General features: G+C 38.3%; 1 protein-coding gene across 1 annotated transcript in view; it reads left to right on the top strand.

The window, feature by feature from the left end:
- LOC112045245 (protein lozenge) overlaps nt 1-16,233 on the top strand; it is a 72,533-nt gene extending 56,300 nt beyond the window's left edge. Inside the window, exons 5-6 of the mRNA XM_024081356.2 lie at nt 13,719-13,850; nt 15,523-16,233. Coding sequence (XP_023937124.1) covers nt 13,719-13,850; nt 15,523-16,037 — 647 coding nt within the window. The 3' untranslated portion in view covers nt 16,038-16,233. The remainder of the gene's footprint in view (nt 1-13,718; nt 13,851-15,522) is intronic.
- Nucleotides 16,234-16,468: the final 235 nt, after the last annotated feature.

The following is a 16,468-nucleotide window of genomic DNA, read 5'->3' as shown; positions in this document are numbered from 1 at the left end:
TGTAAGTACCTAAACACCTATTTATAAGGTTATATAGGAGCAGGTAATGGTTATACACCGCAAAGTTTGCATGAAATGTGTGTAACAAGAAGGCCGTGATCAAAGGAAGCTAATTACGCTGCCCTAATCAATGCCCTTGATTGCTTCATGTATTTGCGATCGAAGCGCGGCGCCGGGAGCGACGCGTCTATTGTTACTCGTGCTTTGCTGAATTGTGATAACTACGAGCGAATACCTATACCACAGATTCAAATAATCACCAGCTTTTATGTATAGAAGAGCAGGCGTTACTTTGCGAATCATCATCATCTCCTATACGTTATCCCACGGGGTCGACAAGAGATGTCGATCTCTTCCATTTGCTTCTAACTTTCTTCAATTTATCATCTGCTCCTTTTACACACATATACTGTATCACACACTCCAACCATTTCTTCTGAGACCTTCCCTTCCTCTCGTGTTCAACTTGCAAGTTCAATATTCTTCTGGTAATATGACTTTTTCTCTACGGCCACCGCACATTTCCATACCAAGCTAACCTTTTAATCCTCAACTTGTCTGTCACTGACGCCACTTTCAGACTTCCTCTTATATACTCATTCCTTATTATATAAATTTATATCACATCACACATTTATCTCATGCGCTTTCGTCGTCTCTTTTACCGCCCAATATTCTGATCCAACAAGCGCGATTTTACAAGGGTTTTGTATACTTTTACCCTTAAACCTTTGGAGGGCATTCAAGGGTCATAAATAATGAATAATTGATTTGGTTTGCTATTATCGTCGACTCCAGCCAAACGCCATTCACCTCAAATGAGTCCTTAGGTTACGACAATAAATCAACGGACGGGTATCGAACCTGTCTCCTTTCAGAACCTTCATCCCTTAACCTGTCGCCACCATTATCTATAATAAAGATAATTAATTCAGTCGCGGAAAGCAATAATTTGAATCGGCAAAATCATTTATTAATCCAATTCGCTTTTAACCGTTGTTTCGTTCGTGCAATTTCGTTAAACAGCTCCATGCGATGTTTTGACAGTTCCGCGCTGAGGGTGTTAATGTGACATTACCTACGGAGGCGAGGGGGGCGGGGGCGGCGGTAATTATCCCACGTCAGCGGCAGGCCTAGGCTCCCTGTCCGTGCCTGTGACTGTATGTACAGCTAGCCGCCTTCATAACTACCGACTACTATAACTGAAGTAATTATTATCGGCCAAGATATCTTAGATTTAGTTCCGTTTAAGCCTCAAAACCTTGCCGTGTTATAGCCATGATCATCATCATCATCATCATTGATGTGCATTTTAAGAAATTAAATATCACGTGTCTGAAACGGTGAAGGAAACCTTCATACCTGAGAATTTTCTTAATTCTGTACGTGTGTGAATGCGCATTGGGCCAGCGTGGCTATTGGCCTTACCCCTCTCATTCTGAGAGGAGACTCGTGTTTAACAGTGAGCCGAATGGGTTGCTAATGATGATGATGGTGAAAGGCATGCATGCCGAATGGTCACGGGTTCGATTCCCGTCCTCTAGACTATTGTCATACCCACTGCTAGTAGGTATTCTTACAACGAATTTTAGGGGAATGGGAATATTGATTATATGGTAGGTAAATATTCTTTTAAAAAATATATTTCTAATTTGAATTAGTAGCAAAAGAGTTTTTTAGCCGACTTCCAAAAAGGAGGAGGTTCTACGTTCGGCTGTGTGTATGTTTTTTTTTTTATGATATGAGCTTGTTCAGGGAAGGACTACCACCTTCTAGCCACAACGGCTATCCGATTTCATAACTACCGAATAATGTAACTGCAATAAATTAATATAAAGTAAGAACTTAAACCAAATTATCGGCCAAGATATCTTGAGCTTAGTTCAGTTTATTTCCAACTAGCGGACGCCCACGACTTCGTGAAATTTAGTTTTTCACAAATCCCTCGGGAACCATGGATTTCTCCGGAATTAAAAGTAGCCTATGTATAATAAATTAATACCAAATTTCAGCTAATTCGGTTCAGTAGTCGAGGCGTGAAAGAGTAACAAACTTTCATATCATCAAAATCATCAGTTTTCGCAAATCTCGGGAAACCATGACTTTTTTCGGGATAAAAAGTAGCCTATGTGTCAATTAAAAGTAAAATCTATTTCCATTCCAAACTTTAGCCAAATCGCTTCAGTACTCGCGGCGTTAAAGAGTAACAAACATCCAAACATACATCCAAACATCCGTATAAACTTTCGCGTTTATAATATTAGTAGGATAGGATAGTAGGATTGAATTAGTAGTAACAGAGATTTTATGATATGAGCTTGTTCAGGGAAGGACTACCCCCTTCTAGCAGCCTTCACAACTACGGAGTACTGTAACTGAAGTACTTCAGTGATAGTGTTATAGTGATAAGGACTTGATGATGATTGATAAAGAATATTCATGAGGAAACCCGTGATACGTAGTGTCGGTTAAAAACCACTCTTACCTTCAAAACGCTGTTGTTCTTGCCACAGAGTCTACCACCAACTTTGCAAGTCTATTTTTAACCCCCGATGCAAAAAAGAGGGGTGTTATATGTTTGACTTGTCTGTCTGTCAGTCTGTCTGTGGCACCTTAGCTGCCGAATGTATGAAGCGATTTCAATTTATTTTTTTATATAAAAGGTGACTTATGGGCGAGTGTTCTTATATATGTTTGATGAAAATCAGTTGAGCCGTTTAAAAGTTCTAAGGTTTAAATTGGGGAAGAATGACCGAATGTCTGCAAATATTCTCGAGTGGGGTCTCAAATTACGTAGCACTGAAAGAGGAATGTCTGCAAATATACTGGAGTGGAAAAAATATTAAAGACTTGATCGAAAGTGTAATTAACAATTTCAGGACCTTCGAGGGTTTTTCAAAATTTTCAATTTTATGTTATACCTTACGTTTTCCCTTTCATCATTGTCCTTGATCTTCATTGTAACGTTTTAACAATTATTTACAACAATTCTTCCAGACTCCAGCATTATATACTTAATTATGTCGTCTCCTGTCCTATTTCCTCCGTTATTTCCTCTCTCTCAACTATACACCGAGGACAGTGAAACGTGGTATATTTTACATCATCATTCGGATCTTGCAAATAGTTGTAAGTTCACTAGGGCACAGAGGTTAAAACTCATGTGCAAATGAGGTTTAATCTCTGTGCCTTTAACCTACCACTAACTTGAGGTTTAAATTATCACCCTATAGGTAAAGACGTACTGCTTCTCAAAAATGATTTAGCGTTCCGGTGCGATACTGTATAGACACCGTGTGAGAAGAGGGTAAAATAAACTCATACCTCTTCAAAGTAAGCCCGTTTCCACCTTAACTTAGTGAGATCCCAGTCTAAATTAAATCATTGAATAAAAAAAAACTTTGTTTTGAAAAAGAAAATTGCGAAGAGTTGCTAAACTTTCAATACAATATACTCAGAGAGTTGGATATTTTCCCAGACTTGCCTCTTAGAATATTATGCTCCTTCTTATCTCAAGAGTCCATCTTTTCGCTTACCTAAATATGTAAGTAAAATATGTACACAGTAATATGACAACTTTTTCTCTTCGCACGGATACATACGGAATCCCAAAACCTACCTACGCGTTTAATATTGCAAAACCATATAACAAATTTTATTCCAATTTACTGATAAAGAGTAATAATTATTCATTTTGCGTACACAAATAAATTAGCTATCTACAAAATACATTTCACCAATATGGCGTAGGTATGTACTGTACAAAGAGTCGTGGTTTTTCCTATCACGAACTACATTATTTTACATGACGTTTTATCGTAGACCGCAGCCCGAATGCACCGAGCGCTTTTATTTAGACACCTAATTAAATATTTATTAAGTGCATATCTCATTTATACATTCACCCGATTTTAATTTCATGTCCCAGCGCACAAAATTAGGAACAGCGGGTAGGGTTGCCATGACGTATTGGAATTTATAAAAGCGAGGACAAATCTGCAATTTTAATACTTCGTCGTTATCAACCCATATTCGGCTATCTGCTGAGCTCGAATCTCCTATCAGAATGAGAGCGGTTAGGCCAATAGTCCACCACGCTGGCCCAATGCGGATTGGCAGACTTCACACACGTAGAGAATTAAGAAAATTCTCTGGTATGCAGGTTTCCTCACGATGTTTCCCTTCACCGTTTGAGACACGTGATATTTAATTTCTTAAAATGTACACAACTGAAAAGCTGGAGGTGCATGCCCCGGACCGGATTCGAACTCACACCCTCCGGAATCGGAGGCACAGGTCATATCCACTGGGCTATCACGCATTCACAATTTTAATACTTAGCCGTTTTATATTGTCAAAAAGTTTTGCATAATTCGAAGAGCTGATGGACGTTGGGGCGCCATGATGCTGGAATGGTAATCTGGGAAACAGGGAGACGCTGAATGCATGCGCCTCGGGACCGTGGTATTCGGAAGTCGTTACAAAAGGCCTACAGTGGACCTCCATCGGCTGAAAATGGTGATGATGCTTATGAAAAGTTATTCGATCTTGTATTTTTTTTAAATAGTTCAGCTTACGTCAACTCTTCTCTGCCTGAAAATGCAACATCATCAATTGATTTCGAACGTCGCCAGCGTCCTAATTTTATTCTGGACATCATCATCATCATTATCAACCCATATTCAGCTCACTGCCCAGCTCGAGTCTCCTCTCATTGACTAGTATATTGACAGCATGACTATTTAGTCACGCTGTCGATCCAATCAATCCAATCAGTCAATCCGAATTGGGCCATGCTGTCCCAATGAGTATTGGCAGACTTCACACACGCAGAGAATTAAGAAAATTCTCAGGTAGGAAGGTTTCCTCACGATGTTTTTCCTTCAGCGTTTGAGACACGTGATATTTAATTTCTTAAAATACACTGGAAAGTTGGAGGTGCATGCCCCGGACTGGATACGAACCTACAGTCTACATCCTCCAAAATCGGAGGCAGAGGTCATATCTACTGGGCTATCATTCTCAGCATCACAGCAATTTCAGCAACAATGAAATTTTTAATGTGATAATCGTACCTAAACTCGTCAAAATGACAAAAAAATCTCAAATCGTAAAGGAATAATGATATTATTTATTTCTCAAATCGTAAAGACATAATGATACTATCCGTTTGACTCAACGTATTTCCATTTTAAATGTCTTGGGACAGAAATTAGCTTTCTAAGTACCAGTAACATTCGAGTAATGCCACAATACAATGCGAGTAATGACGGCCTCCGTTGCGCAGTGGTATGCGCGGTGGATTTACAAGACGGAGGTCCTGGGTTCGATCCCCGGCTGGGCCCATTGAGGTTTTCTTAATTGGTCCAGGTCTGGCTGTTGGGAGGCTTCTGCCGTGGCTAGTTACCACCCTACCGACAAAGACGTACCGCCAAGCTATTTAGCTTTAGATTTAGTGTGGATTTCATCCTACTCCTAACAAGTTAGCCCGTTTCCATCTTAGATTGCATCATCACTTACAGGTTATTATCAGGTGAGATTGTAGTCAAGGGTTAAATAAAAAAAAATACAACAATACAACAACAACAAAAACTTACTATTTATAACACGGTTTCTTACCGTCAGAGGGTAGGTAAGAAAAATGGAGATAATCACAATATGATAAACAGAAACTAAATGCGGAACATGAGACAATTCCAGGGAAGCTCTTACCGTGTGCCAACCCTAGCGGTGGATAGTTGGACCGCAAAATGAAGTGGGTACGGCTTCGATTCGAATACGAGTGTACGTATTCGACTCGTGAAAATCATTATCGGATACTTTTCATAAGCACTAATGCGTTTCCAATTAAAGCTCAATCTAAACTGCATTCCGCCTGCTCGTAGGTACACTACGTTAATTTATATCTCGAATTTAGTTGATTGTTTCGTTTTTAACCCCCCACGGAAAACGAGGGGTGTTATAAGTTTGACGTGTCTGTCTGTCAGTCTGTCTGTGGTATCATAACTCCCGAACGGATAAAGCCATTTCATTTATTGTTCTTAGACATATTTGATGAAAATCGGTTGTGCCGTTTAAAAGTTGTGGGGGGTGAAAGTGGGGAATAATAACCGAATGTCTGCAAATATACTCGAGTGGGGTCTCAAATGAAAGCCGCACTGAAGACTCTAGAGTGTAATTATAATTTCATGATATTCGGGAGATTTGCAAAATTTTCAATTTTATGTTATTAATCAATTGGTGTTTTGAAGCTATTATTGTGGGAGAAATATACCATGTTCTTGGCAATTTTCTCTAATAATATATACTAAGGGTGCGTGCATTGAAATTGAAAGCTCAGAATACCTACTTAATAGTATAGGGTAAAAATTAGAAGCCTTTGATTCGGAGGGCGTAGGTTCGGATCCGGGGGGTCGACCAACACTGCACTTTGCAGTGCGGGGTCGCCATTCCAGCACCATGGAACCCCAACGTCCATTGGCTCTTTGATTGATATCTATTTCAACATCATACCGACCTAATTATGACATTAAATTTCTACGAAATAATATAAGAGCTAAGGATTCAGTGAATAACAAATCATATCTGCCGTAATAATGCATCGTGACTCATTAGTCCTTTTGTATGGCGATATTTGACGACTAATTAATAATTATTATTATTAGTCATAATACGTCAAGATCTCGCAATTAGTAATTGAGTGGTTGTTGTTTAGTATAAGGCAAATAACTTATTTAAAAACTGGCGCAGGTATTATCAGCTTTATTAATGTATGTAATGTCAGCCACTGACGATCGAGTCACATCTTACATGCCTGTAGCACTAACAACTTGTCAGGCGATAAAAATGGTCGTCATGCCGATCGCGACCAACACACGATCTGTTTTATCGGAGGTCAAGCCGTTAGCGCTGCAGGCATGTGAGATTACCTGATCGTCAGTGGCTAACATAAAGTACTGTGTATTGTAGAAGGTAGAAGTAAGAAATACTTTTTTATGGCTTGCATTTGACTACAATAACGCATGATGAAAAGTTATAATGTGGATGGGATGTGATGATAGTGATATTTTGGCAATTTCATTTAAGTGTATTAAGATGGCCGCGCTAGAAGGATCATTGGTAATGAACCGTTGACACGGACGAAATTGCAGACTTTCCAACATCGTCGCAATGTAGCCATTGGCGTAACTAGGATTATTTCCTAGGGTGGGCCTACATACGAGTAGGTATCACTGAACATAGTGGACACTCAATATAAAAATTTCCTTAACAATATTTGTAAACGCAGACCTCTGAAACGGCTCCACTTATTTAAGAGTGTGCAATGTGTAATTTGGTGATTACAAATGGTTCTGGATCTCAGATTCTGGAAAAGTTAGGAGCCTGATTTTTGGATAAATGATATTTCAAAGTGTTAGCTTCGTTATGACTATACAAAATACACAATTTGTAAAACTTCTCTCGATAGTTTATTTTTTTGAAAAATACATGTTTTGCTCACATTTTGCTTTCAATCTCAGGAAAAGCAAACTTATTTTCCTAAATTTTTGTTTTGTATAGAAAATTAGGTATATATCTTGAACATGGCCATTTTGTTTTTCGTTGTGTTGTTTAATTTACTTGCAATTAGGCAAAAATGGTTTTGGCGCTAACGTCATAAAATATGCGTCGCGCGTCAATCGCTCCGTGCTTTTCACTCACGTGAAAGTCGTAATTCGGCGTCTCGCTTGCGCTTCGAATTTTATTCATATCGTACCGACGTGCTGCGCGCTCTTAATATTTTTTCTTTGTATCTATGATCAGATTGGTCAGATCAGATCATGATTGGTATCAGAAAAGGTCTTAATATATTTTTCAAAATATTTATTATTTAAAGGTTTTTCTTTATTTTAAGTTGTAATTGTTATTATTTGATATTTTAAATGATATGTTCTGCAAAATTATTAGTATTTCGGCGTTCATCATAGAATTTCAAATCGGTAGGCCAGTATCCTAGGGTGGGCACTGGACTATTCTATGGTGGGCCCGGATCACCCAGCCCTCCCGCTATATACGCCTATGAATGTAGCTTGTCTGTCGGTTTTTTTACCGGATATATTTGTGGAGGAACTTCACCATCTAGTTCCTCATTCCTCTTTCTACCAAAGAATAGCAAGACTGCGAACGGTGGCATCCTTAAGTTGTGGATGCTCAGTCAACTCGTACGAGACGTAATTTTCGCATGGATCCATGCACACAAATAATAATTACCGTCATAAACATAACATTAACTCATAATTATTCATATAAGTATCGTTTAATAGTACCTAGGTGTTATTACTAGCCAAACACTGACGCTTTACTAGAATGGAAGATTCATTGAAACTCGGGAAATACCAAAACCTTTCATTTGCGTCATTCGGCTAACACCGAGCACGTAAAGGCGACTTTATAGTCTTAGTAATAAATTAAATTCATTAATTCGTAATTATTCTCACTAACTCACGTGAGAATAATGATTTAACTAAACAGTTGCAATTTGCGGTCCGCGAGTGATTATGGTTGGAATACTGAGCTTTTTTTTTCTGGAAATTCTAAAACAGCCAGTAGGCTTAAGATATATATCGATACGAGAGAAAGACAAAATCAATGTCGACCAATAGCGGCGGAGACGGTAATCTCTCTCTCTCTCTCTGAAGCTGGAACATATCCGCCGATATTGGTCGATATTCGTCTTTTTCTCTTCGCGAGATGTCGTTGACGCATGCTAGGCCTATTGGTGCTAATGATGTTACAGTCCGTGCCTTGGGGAGCACGTTAAACCGTTAGTCATTATCATTACACTAACTGACGCCGCGCGGTTATCACCCGCGTGGTTCCCGTTCCCGTAGGAATACGGAGATAATATATAGCATATAGCCTACCTCGATAAATGGGTTATCTAACACTGAAAGTTTTTCCTGAGATTAGCGCGTTCAAACAAACAAACTTTTCAGCTTTATAATACTAGTATAGATGATGCTGATAGCTAGTGTCACATAATCACCTTAAGTCCACAATTTCTAGTACTTACCCCAATTTTCCATTCTTCCAAAAAAATCCATTAAAATAGGCTGTTGGTGATGAATAAAAAAATGACATATTTTCTAAACTCGTTTCGTTACCTTCATACTAGAAGTCAATTAAGAATCTTATGCACTTTGGTAGGTCTGATAACGAATATTGTATTGATGATTTTAAAAGAGCAATCGTTGAGTTTCATAGCGGCTCTTCCCAGCAGAAGCTGCCTTCCAAATCAGTGGTAGAGACAAATAATAATCATCCTTGACGTGTCAAAAGTTCTTGCAAACTAAACATTCGAATTTTGAATTTCGAATTAGAATAGGCGCGAAAAGTGTCTACGTGTTACACCTCGCGTGGTCCTCAAATATACATACAAAGCTGACGAGACAAAAGTACAAGAATTAGCATAATGATTTGTTTTATCAGCCATGAGTCAATGGCTGGTCGCACTAACGTAAACGGTTCACGCACTAATACGTACATTGTGTGTCAATCGAATAATAATATAAAAGCTCGTAAAGCTTGTCCTTATTATTTAAATTACAATAACGGAGTCAGTAATACAAACCTCGTATCGTTCTAACTTTTTATACGTACCTACGATCTTAAAACTTACCACTACTACTTCATTATACACCCATATTCGGCTTACTGCTGAGCTCGACTTTCCTCTCAGAATGAAGGGTTAGGCCAATAGTCCACGCTGGACCAATGCGGATTGGCAAACACACACGCAGAGAATTAAGAAAATTCTCTGATTTCCTCAGGATATTTTTTCTTCACCGTTTGAGACACGTGATAGGTATTTAATTTTCAAATTTTTTTTTTTTTTATTCTTTACAAGTTAGCCCTTGACTACAATCTTACCTGATGGTAAGTGATGATGCAATCTAAGATGGAAGCGGGCTAACTTGTTAGGAGGAGGATGAATATCCACACCCCTTTCGGTTTCTACATGGCATCGTACCGGAACGCTAAATCGCTTGGCGGTACGTCTTTGCCGGTAGGGTGGTAACTAGCCACGGCGGAAGCCTCCCACCAGCCAAATGCACATATGCATAAATGCACATAACTGAAAAGTTGAATTGATTGATTTTTGAAGTGCTAACTTCTTATGCGAGAGTAAACCGCTTGGTAACGTAACGCGTTACGGCGCAACTCTATCTGGCTTGTGCTCGTAACCGCACGAATAATAATTAATCAACTTTAAATAAGTTATCACTTGTGTCGAGCATGTTTTTTTTGTTTGTTACGTATGACTCCCTGTTTTTCCTACAGAAATGAGAACTACGTGGGTGAAATCGCGGGGTGTCTGCTACTTTACATCAAGCTCAGCTTAGTAAAAAGCATAAAAATCTGTAATAAGTATTTTGATTTTACTTCTGTATTTCCTTTGCTCCTCCTCCTCCTTATGGAGACAGGGTTTCGGCGAGTACAGAAGTTCAGCCACAGTCCAAGGAAGACGAATCAGGAGAGGTCGGAGTTTCTCTGGGACGTCTCTTGTGACATCCGGACCTAGGCTTTGAAGGTCAATCGTAAATCTAGGATTTCGTCTACGTCGGCAAAGACGCTTTCGGTTCGGTTGTGTTGCGAATTAGGCGTTGCCTGTCGAATGTTATCGTCAGAAGTTCCTGTGGGCTAGATAATAGAGGGTCTGAGATAATCATGGGTAATGGCCCCCGAGGCTTACTCGAGTCAGAAAATTATATAATGATTTATTTATTTTGCTATCATCCGCGAAAAGCCGACGAACCCATGTGACAACGTCACCCAGGTCCGACAAAATACTCTCTACGTACGTTTCACCCCGAAACCGGAGCATCCTCAGGAGATGTTGACTCTACAACGTGCAATTGCAAAGTGCGAGTCAGAAAAGGTAAATGTCATATTATCTAAAAAAAATCATGATAAAAATTACTTGCTTAGTAAATTTCCAATTGAATGGAAATCAAAAGCATAACAGGCTTTTTCACTAAGCTTGCGGTTAAAATGTTGTATGAGAAATAAGTAACAGAATGAATATTTTATAATAGGTTAATGATAGTTGTCCATGTGAATAATATCGGTTGATTACTGTATTATAATGGACAAAGCGCCTGTTACAGCCAGACATACCGCATTTTATGTAGAATGAATGAATGTAGGTCGAACACGATGGTACAAATAGAATTTAGCCTATACATTTTATCATAACTGGTGTATGAATATTATTATCTCATCTATTTAAATACATTTGAAAAATTAATTAATAAAGTGTTATATTTACGAAAATATAAATAGTAAATTACAAAATGTCCATGTCCATAAAATAATCTTAAATGTCATAATAACTTTTGTTGATTAAGAGTATTTTATAAATTTTACATTTAAATATTTACTAGGGGTTCTCTTTTAGACTATTAGGAAGTTTGTTGTAATTTTTTATTGCCAAACAAAATAAACTCTCAAAGCCCATGTTCCTAGCATAGGTCACTACGATAGCCAAATATGTGTTTGGACCCTGGCTTTGACAGATACCTTCCAAAGCCTTCACGGTCCTAACTTTATAATTGTAAACTAAGCCTAATTGAAATAAATGAATTTTGACTTTGACGTTTTAGCTACGGCCTTCATCAAAAGAGGTGGGTCTGGTTATTGCAGGCACTTATTCTATAATTTATTAAATCAATCGGCCATTGTCAGTGACAGGTGTTAATCATAAGGCGTGGAGGTCACACGGAACTGTCGTATGGTTTGGGATTGCCGGCGCGAGAATGATTCACCTACCTATAGTGTGTAAACGAAAGTGGACGCATGACATAAATATTAACAAGCGTACTAAGAAGTCGTGATATGTTTTTTATTGCATACTAGCCGGCCCCTGTAGACCTAACATGCGACCAACAACATATCTCGTAATAGACAAATAACAACCAATAGCAGCGCAAAAGGAGACCAAATATGTCGTTGATCGCATGATAGGCCTAATGGTCGTTACCATTCCCGTAGGAATACGAAGATAAAATATAACATGTTACTCGCTGATAATGTAGCTTTCCACTCCTGAAAGAATTTTAGAAATCGGTCTGTACCTACGTTCCTTAATCTTTACGTCAATTCTTATTATATTTTGTCCCTCTTACTAAACGGAAAACCTGTGACGTTAGTGCAAAGTATCTCCTAGATTATCTCCTCATTCGAACCGTTGAACTCGTATCTATAGAATAAAATGTTTCTGCACAATAAAGTTATTGTCGATAGTTAGAATTATTGTATGAGTTTAGTTTATTTTATTTACTGTCAGTTTTTTAAGCTTTTTACTTGCATGTGACACACGCGTTCCGTATGAAAATTATATATAACCAAAGTTGCCAACGAAAATACATAATATATTGTAACTAATATAAAAATTAACAAAAAATTATAAACAATATACAGGATAGGAGGACATTTTCAAGTATAAAAATATCGAAACCTGTTTTGTTCAATGTTAAACTAACACTTTTACACTAAATAAAATTCAACATTTAATTTTAAATATTAACAACATTAACTATTCTAATTAAAAACAAAGTGTTTTGTTTTAAAACCTGTGCCTAATCAATGGCTAACCGTAACCAGCTTCTTTATGTCGATGGCTATTAATGATTGAAACATGCCATAATTTCTGTTACAGATGAGACTATGGACATATCAAACATTCTGAGGGTGCAATCTGGTTATATGGTATTTTTATTTTAGGTAAAAACATCGAAAACCGGCTTATTAATTCGAGATCTCCATCATGGCTAACATTTTTGTGAATTCATATTCAATTATTTTGAGAAAGAAGGTTCCACTGACAAAACTTTTTAGTTAGTAGATAACTACTGCTGGTCTAATTAGTGGCATAGCATGGTACTTAGAAACATTTAACCAGGGTAGGCACATATTTACAAGCTGTACAAAACGGAAAATTTACCTTTGACATAAATTTACCTTTTACTTACCTTTGACAGGTACGGACTTTCTAACATGAGGTACGTCTGACTATCGCAAGCTCTCGGTTTATACTTTACTAGCGGACGCCCGCGACTTTGTCCGCGTGGAATTCAGTTTTTCACAAATCCCGCGGGATTCAGTTTTTCACGGATTCTTCCGGGATGTAAAGCCTATGTATTATTTCAGAATAAAATCTATTTCCATTTCAAATTTCAGCCAAATCGCTCCAGTAGCCGCAGCGTAGTGTCTTTAATTCTGTTTCTTCGTAGATTTTGCCCTTACAACTTATAGGTCAACATGCCCCTAGTGACCAGTCAACCTGCCCCAGATATGGGGTAGGTTGACTCGAATTTCTTGTTTTACAAAATCATGTCTATACACTTTATTATTATTGATTGTGGGATTAGTGACATTGATTTTTAAAGCTTAATAGTTTAACTATCAGATGTTTTGGTTTTTATAGTATCAAATGTTAAAACTCAAAAAATATATGCGTCTAAGCTGAAATTTGGTCAACCAGCCCCGGTCCCCCTAAAGGAGAAACAAACATACACACTTACACACACACAAACTTTTGCCTTTATAATATTAGTGTGATTTAAAAATCCTGTCAAACCACATTTACAATACAAAATGTCTTTTTCAGAAGCTGAGTTATGTTTTTCAGCTGTGTTGCTACTTATTCATGTACTTGATCTATACGCTAACGGTTTCAGAAAACACCGGTAACATACTGGGGGCAAGCGAGTGGAACACCGGGTACCCGTCGGCGACCACCGTGTACCCCGGCTATGGGCCCCTACAACCTCCTTACTATAAGCCGGACCCCACAATACATATACCTGCAGGTAGTATATCTATGTATTTTTTATTCACAATTAGATATTATCAGCAGGCTCAAAAAGGCTGGAGCTCAGAGCCGTAAAGCCAATTTATTAAAAAAAATATCAGCCTATTTTAATGACCCACTACAGAGCCAGACCTCTATCTCTTGTTTGACTCTGTAGCAATTGTTAACCGAAGTTATCTATTATAACATGATCTACGAAGCACGGGGTATAATAACACCAACATCCTAACTGCATGCTGACAAATTTAACTGAAAATTTCTTACTAGAAAGAAAAATTTGTTGACTCATAGCCCGACCAAGGATTCGATTCGAACCCAGGACCTCGGGATCTGTAACCACATAGGCTAACCACAATACCGACGAGTCAGTTTTTTAGCCGACTTCAAAAAAGGAGGAGGTTCTCAAATCAACACGTATGTTTTTATGTTTATTACTTCATAACTTCGTCATTTAGTAACCAATTTTTAAAATATTTTTTTTTTATTTTCGACGGTATATCTTGAGGAATCATATCTATAATCGTCAGACCTTTTGTAGCAACCCTTCACTAGACACCTTTAAAATCGGATATTTGGCGTTGTTTTTCGAAGGGATTCCGGCAAGCTAAATAACTGGCGACTGGTGACATTATTTCTCATATTATGCCAAAAATTCATTTGTAATATACGTTTTATACTACGGGTGAGGGTCTTGGCCTTAGAGACCTACTACCTTTCAAGGCCACCAGTCAAAATTTCAATAAATGCCCTACTTCTGGCTCTCAGTCTCCCAGTCCAATACCCCATTTCCGCGAGCGATCATAAACCGTCACAACGCACCAGGACAATGTTTGTTATTATAAGACACCTAACGTAAAACCCACACATATTCTATGTAATCGGGTCACGTCGACAAATGATCGTTATCAATCATCAGGCGCCGATGATACAGTGCGGGTTTTTACCGCCTCGAAAAAGTGGGATGACATTATTAAACCGTATAAAATTTGCAAATGTTTAGTACTTACTAAGTTGGTTTAGTTGTGAGAGTGCTAACTACTAGATAGTTAAATTTATTATGTAAATGTGATTTTATGCGTGACCTAAGAACATCACAATGAAAAACATACATACAGCCGAACCTAGAACCTCCTCCTTTTTGGAAGTCGGTTAAAAATAAGCTTACCTCGTTGGTCCATTGGTTAGTCTACGAGTAGTATATCAGTTTGGATTACGAGGCCTAGGACTGGTTACGAAATTCTGAGCTTTTCTTTCTTCTATGAATTCAGTAAAAAATCCTAGCCCGGAGTTGGGAAGTTGATGTTTACACCACCGTGCCTCGGATAACAGGTTCGTGCCACAGACTTTGTTCTAGCTTTCCGCTTCCTCCATAAATTAGGAGGGCTGTGCCGGTTGTGGAGCAGTAACAAAATAAGAATAATGTTAATAATAAGTTAAAAGAGAAAGGTCACTCAAAAACCGCTTGATGTACCTACAAAATTGAAATTTGGTTCTCGTAGTTCATAGTTAGTAGATTGTAGACGTTTGCTAAGAACGGATATTGCGAGAGGGTCGAATAAAGGAGGTGTAAAGGCGAACGAAGTCACGGGCGTCCGCTAGTTCTTAATCAAGTATTAGAGGTCTATCTCAGCATGTTAGCTGAAATAAAAGCTATTGTTTTCTCTTTTCAGTCCTCCCGGAAATACAGCTGGGTCACGCCGACTACGGCTTCCAATCGAGCTCAACGGGCTTCAAGGGCAGTCCGAGCGCCGCCACCGGCACCCTCACAGATCTCAACTCCGCCGCCATGCCTGCGCAGAGATACGACCCCAACAATTACTACAACACATGGCCGACGAACTCCTACAACTATCAGTACAACAACATCAACAACAACCCCGCCTGCCTACAATCCCACACGCCCTACATAAACCCCAACACGCAAATGATTGTCCCCAATCTATACTCCACCGTCAACCAAAACGAAATACACGTCCATCTCCACAGCACCGACAAGTATAATATCTCCGAACAATACATGCCGCGTGAAATAAAAATTAGCGATATAGATGGCGGGATTTCTATCACAACAGACCTACCGGGGGTGAGTGAAGCGAGCGGTCTAGTGCAAACTTGTGAGAGTGTCGATGACGTGAAACATGGACTCTATGGCGCGGGCAGCCAAGAAGTTTGGAGACCCTATTGACAAATCGTGCAACCTCATTATAATAATCAACATTCCATTGTACATATTGTGATATAGTTATTGTTTAATTATAAAATTGTAGATTTATTGTATAGTAGGAATCGATTAATGTTAAACATTAATTAGATGTTAAGTGTTAATAAATGTACCTATTTGATTAAATTGTAATGAGATAAATAATTAACATTACATGTTATTTTGATTTTTATTTTTATTTTGTAATCGCCGATCACCGATCTTTCTTGGAAACTTTTCCTAGTAGCGCCATCTATTGGCTATCAACGTTCGTATCTCTAAGAAACCAGCGTTGAGGTGAAGTGATAAGTTGATTGGTTGCTAATCTTGAAATATTATGATCAGGAAAATTTAAAATCGAGTTATATTCGATTTACCATGATGACAACCATTCATTTTCTATAACAATTCTATAT

Source organism: Bicyclus anynana, chromosome 19 (genome assembly GCF_947172395.1).
Source record: "Bicyclus anynana chromosome 19, ilBicAnyn1.1, whole genome shotgun sequence".
Classification (NCBI taxonomy): domain Eukaryota; kingdom Metazoa; phylum Arthropoda; class Insecta; order Lepidoptera; family Nymphalidae; genus Bicyclus; species Bicyclus anynana.
The sequence above is the reverse complement of the archived record's forward strand: the minus strand, read 5'-3'. Positions and strand labels throughout refer to the sequence as shown.